At 30.2% G+C, this 5,750-nt stretch overlaps 1 protein-coding gene across 2 annotated transcripts in view; it reads left to right on the top strand.

The window, feature by feature from the left end:
* LOC107298739 (tyrosine-protein kinase RYK-like) overlaps positions 1-5,183 on the top strand; it is a 22,640-nt gene extending 17,457 nt beyond the window's left edge. Inside the window, exons 7-9 of one of the 2 annotated variants that reach the window (XM_015828103.1) lie at positions 594-694; positions 3,182-3,307; positions 4,561-5,183. In XM_015828103.1, coding sequence (XP_015683589.1) covers positions 594-694; positions 3,182-3,307; positions 4,561-4,712 — 379 coding nt within the window. In that variant the 3' untranslated portion in view covers positions 4,713-5,183. Of the gene's footprint in view, positions 1-593; positions 695-3,172; positions 3,308-4,560 lie in introns of both variants that reach the window. The other variant, XM_015828102.2, reaches the window with a different exon arrangement.
* Positions 5,184-5,750: the final 567 nt, after the last annotated feature.

Below are 5,750 nucleotides of genomic sequence, written 5' to 3'. Positions count from 1 at the left end.
AAATATGCTATTATCTTCACATTTCATAGCCTTTGTAGTTTTATAGAAAACTTAAAAAGTACTTCTCATGCTGAATATTTGAAAAACCTTATAAGCATAGTCAAACTTTGTTTCTGTATTTGGGGCATTAGCAATTCCTTTGTAGTCTTTTGTTATGGACATCATAGGCAAAGCTCCTAAATTTTGTTTTTCTTTCTTTAGCTTTTCTAGTTTGAAAAGGAAAGCATAGCTAATATTGAATATAAATATTCAAATATGAACACTATTATGGCCATTACTTTACAAATTGTATCTGTTCTTTTAGAGAAGGTTATACAGGGCTTAAAGTTTTATTTGTTTTAAATTATATTTCTCAGAAATGCTGTTTAATGGCTTTTTTTCTATTTCCTAGCTTGATTGAGGTTGCTTAAGTCTTTTAATATCTTTGATAGAATGCAAACTACATTTTGTAGTGTTTAGACTAGAAGTACAAAACTAATTTAGAAAAATTGAAATTGTGCTATATCCTCAGAAAACTGAAGGAGATAATTTTTGAAACTTGGTGTGCAAGTTTTAGAAACAATGATGTATTTTGTGTTTGTTTTCCAAAACAGCATTAGTAACAGCAGTAGTTCTCAAGGTTTATCTCAGCCTTCAACTCAAACAACCCAGTATCTGAGAGCTGACACACCTAATAATGCTACACCAATTACCAGTAAGTGTTTAACTAATTACAGGTTTTGCATTGTGCATTGATCTTTTGCAGTCTGGGCATCTACCAGTTATGTAGTATTTTACTCCCAGAGTTCCCCAATTATCATGTCCATTGTTGAGAGTTTAGGAATTGAAATTCATATAACTGGAAATCAGCCAAAGTTGAGGAAAACTGTGTAGTTACTGATGGTTTAAAAAAATCAAATTGATATAAGGAGAGAAGCAACTTAGAACTAAGGAGAAATTTCCTGACAGTTAGAACAATTAACCAATGGAACAACCTGCCTCCAGAAGCAGTGAATGCTCCAACACTGAACGTTTTTAAGAAGAGACTGGACAGCCATTTGCCTGAAATGGTGTAGGGTTCCTGCCTGAGCAGGGGGTTGAACTCGATGACCTCCAAGGTCCATTCCAACTTTTTTATTATTATTATTATTATTATTATTATTATTATTATTATTATTATTATTATTATTATTATTATTATTATTATTTTATTATATTATATTATATTATATTATTATTATTATTATTATTATTATTATTATTATTATTATTATTATTATTATTATTATTATTATTATTATTATTGACTAAGAGGTAAAGTAAGAGGTGAGATAAAAACAGTTAATTTTGCCCTTAAATTTTCAGAGCTACAAGAAAACAAAGAGGCACATATAATAAAAAAAAACTTCTAACTTTAATTAAGGGTTCAATCCATCATTTTGAGAAATCAATTTTATTGAACTTTCAACAATAAAACTTCAGAAAGTATATCTGTTTTATTGCATAGTATTATTAATCCTGTTTAACAGTGATTAATATTTATATGTATTTATATGTAAGGGTGTAGATATATATATGTATATAGCATGTCTATATGTGTGTTATGTATGCGTACATTTTTGAAAGCAGGCAACAGAATTTCATTTTTAATGTGTGCCAGTGTGCCCACAGTAAAATATGACAATAAATCTTATCTACCTTACTTTACCTTACCTCACCTTACCTTACCGTCTCATTTCATCTCATCTCATCTCATCTCATCTCATCTTTTTAACCTGGAGCGAAAGCAGGCAAAACAATGCAGTGCAGGTCTACCACAAACACAGATTTATCACACCATTATAGAGAAATATCAAAAGAGCTAAATTATTCATTGTCCCTGTGTCACTGAGTTCAGGCAGTTTTTTTATTGGCATAATTAATTAATCATAATTAGTCAATATTTGCTTATATTCACAGGAAAATAAGCACGACTATTCTCAAGAAAACTATTTTAAGTGGACCAGCATTCCAATAAATACATTATTTTAAAGTTTGCTTAAGTGGTATATAAATCAAGATTTGTATATTGTTAGGCATATTGTTTTATATATCCATCAAGGACAAAAAACCCAATTAAAGTTAAGTCCTGATATTTTTTTATTATAATTTCTGACTATTGAGGTCAGATTGTTTTGCCCCTAAGTTAAAGACTAATGTAAAGGGATTTTCAGAAAAAGAATACATCACATACTAGTTTTATAATTCCTATGGTACAAAAGCTAAATACTATAATGATAGAAGTCAGCAATTATACTCTGTCTTGTGCTAATATCTGAATTCCAGTACTAAATCTCTGTGATACATTGGTTGTTTTAGGTTTTTTTTGACATAGCTGTCTCAGTGTGTAAACTAAGTTATTTTTGAAATGTGCTAGCTCTTTGAAATTACTGTAATTATTTTGTCTATGACTGAATCAATTAATCCTGTTAGGCTATAATGCAGAATACTGTTCATTTTTCCTTGAATGATCACATAGAGAATGGTTACTTAATGAGAGGAATTGAGGGCTTCCATCAACATATAGAATAGAATATCTTTATTGTCATTGTATAACTCACAATGAAAGTAAGTATTCTGTCTATCAAAGAAAATGTTCAACTAATTTACTGCTAAAAATATTTTTGAACATATTTTACAATATACTTTACCACTCTCCCTAAATAAGCAATATCTTTATGAAAACAATTGCTATAAATTCTAAGAGACTTTGATTTTTCAAAGGATATAAAGAAATAAACAGCTTTCATATAACAGTACCATTTAAAGCCCAGAAGATGGCAGCGTACCTGCTTTCTTGACTAATAAAATATTATAAGCTTGTGTAGTATTTAGTAATTAGCCAAGAGGAAATTGTTTTATCATCATGTAGAAAACATTGAATTGGGTTTTGGGTTTAGTTTGGTTTGGGTTTGGTATTTTGATCTTCCAGAGTTTTATATGTTGGGTTTTTATTTTACTCTGCGTAGAGCAATAGGTTAAGTAAAATAAAGACATACTGTATTATCAAGGAGCGTGTATTTTTCTTGCAGCATTAAAAATGACATTTTTCTTTAAATTGCAGCATATTTTTGTCTGGAATAAATTGTTTAATTAAACTTGCACTTCAAATATTTACATTTGATATTTATATTGGTATTGTTTGGGTTTGCTGGTTCCTCAGGTTATCCTACTCTACGGATAGAGAAGAATGACCTTAAAAGTGTAACTTTGATAGAGGCAAAAGCTAAAGTGAAGGATATAGCAATCTCCAGAGAGAGGATAACACTAAAAGATGTTCTTCAGGAAGGTATTATTTAAGACTTGCTCATTTGTTTTACATTTTTTTTGTTTCTTTTCACAGTTTCTGTAAATTATTCAGATAGATGTTGGTAGTTTTAAGCAAAGAGTTAACTAAAATAATCAAGAAAATGGTCAATTTAAGAAACTAGTTTTTATCAGAGTTTTTTGTTACAACTTAGTTAGACTTAGGTGCCTGAAACAAGATGAAAAAAAATGGTCTTTTTTATAGAGAAAAAGAATCAGATTAAGATTAAACTGCCCTAGAGGAACATAAAATGCATTTCATTGTAGCATCTTCTTTAGAAATTTTTCTAAACTTCCCAATCTAGCTGGCAACCCTGGAATTACATAAGGTCTCCATATGCAGTTTACTAACCAGAATTGATGCTGCTTAGGTTCCAAAATAAGTCAAAGGTTAGCAAGATGCTGTACCCCCTGAATCTGATTTCTTATTCCTTAATGCTTAGGGAAGAGAATTTCTTTGAGTCAGGATCTGTACAGTATAAATTATGTAATAATAAAATAATATCTATATTTTACCATTTTATAAGATAATTTTTGTTCTCAAAAATCAGTTTTCAATGTTACATAATATACAGCCATTGCTATAGTTTCTGCTCAAATGTCATGTCGAAGCTCTTGACATTGATGGTGCTTCTTAAGCTTTTAACTTCTGGTTAACTTGCTCATTTCCCAGTTTTTCTAATCAAATTAATTCAGACAGAATATTCTAATGCTTGAGGCAACCAAGGTGCACAATTGGAAGAGCAAGTTCGTCAAATTTAACTAAGGAAATATTATGATTTTCAGTTTATCTGATGATCTGACTGGTCTTAAAATGGACTTTAAAAGGTTTCAGCACAGTCTATATTAAATTGTATTTCAATAATAATATTTTATTCAATGTGTATGCCATGACTGTCAGTGACATTGGGCAGTGTTTTGAATTGTGGTTGAGTGAATGGGTTTGATGAGTTCTGCATGTTTTGAAAATGAGAGTTTCACTATAACTGAGTTAGTTTCTAAAGTTTATATTAAAGTTTATATTGACAATCATTTCTTTATTTCTCCAAATTGTAAAATAAAAAATCAAAGTTCAGGTGTCAAATGCTATGTGATTAAAAGCAAAGAAGCTTCAGCTGTGAATGTTCTGAGGAGGGATCAATGGCTAGACTTAATTACTCTTCATAGTTGAGTTATTTGAAGTATGTACAAATATCTTTATATTAGTTTTTTTTCTTTAATTTTTCTTATTATCAGGCACATTTGGTCGAATTTTCCATGGTATTCTAATAGAAGATAAAGATCCTAGTAAAGAAAAACAAGTGTTTGTCAAAACAGTAAAAGGTAAGTTTTTAACATTGAATTTCATTCTTGGAGACCCATGCTTCTTCATCAGCATTCATTTCTAGGTGTATCAAAAGAAATGTCCTTTAGCACACATCATTTTCAGTTCAGAGAAGAGTAGATTTTGCTATACACGAGTACATTTCAAGCATACAAGCTAACAAAACAGTAAAGAGATTGGATTAGTGACTCTGGAAGTTGATGCCTGCCAGTGAACGTTCGAAATATGTGTTTTTAGGTGGAAATTATTCCAAATTCTATTGGGAAGTCAGTTTGCAATATAAGTGATAACAGGAAGAAAAACCGAAACACATAAAACATATTAGCTTTGAATAATAAATTGAAAGGGATGGTAGCTTGTACTTCTCTAGTTAAAAGAACCAAGTACATAGTCTTGTGAAGATGTCTAGAATTAAGAAAACTTGAAGGAATCTTGACCACCTATTTTGCTTTTATCATATATTTTTTAAAATATATTGCAGATGTTTCTATGCCATTTCAGTTATATAATTCCTAAGAGGCTTATGGCATAACATTAAATATATAATATATAAATCAAAATTATAAGACATAGCAATAACATACATAAGTACTATCAACATCTATCACGATAAGTAACTGATTGCTATAAGTATTATCAAGAATCAACATAGATTCAAAATGGTATTAATAATATATGAAAACAGCACTAAACAGTCAAATTTATTTCAGCTTTCTCTTATCCTCCCCTTAACCCCCATATTTACATTTTAAAGCCATTTTTAAAAAGCTTCCTGGAGAGTAAGAGAGGATGCAGTTTGATGGGAGACCTTTCTGCGGGAGGGAAATTCTTCCAGAGCATATTCACTTCAGTATCCCCTTTGGTTGCATCTTAGGTAGAGTGGGTATCCATTTTAAATTAATGACTATGGGTTAGATTTGTTTTCTTGGAAAAAATGGGTGATTTATAAGAAACAGCAAGGAAATTATCTTGATAAGAAAACACAATAGGTTTGATCTAGAGTTTATATTGCATGAATAGAAGAGTTCTCCTTTGGAAATGATCCTATCAGGCATGGTTCAAGTACCTGGGATCAAATCCAAATTTCTGGAACTGTTTAAAA

The sequence above is a fragment of the Protobothrops mucrosquamatus genome, unplaced genomic scaffold (assembly GCF_001527695.2).
Source record: "Protobothrops mucrosquamatus isolate PMUCROS unplaced genomic scaffold, P.Mucros_1.0 scaffold4239, whole genome shotgun sequence".
Taxonomy (NCBI): Eukaryota; Metazoa; Chordata; class Lepidosauria; order Squamata; family Viperidae; genus Protobothrops; species Protobothrops mucrosquamatus.
This window is presented reverse-complemented; position numbering and strand designations above follow the sequence as displayed.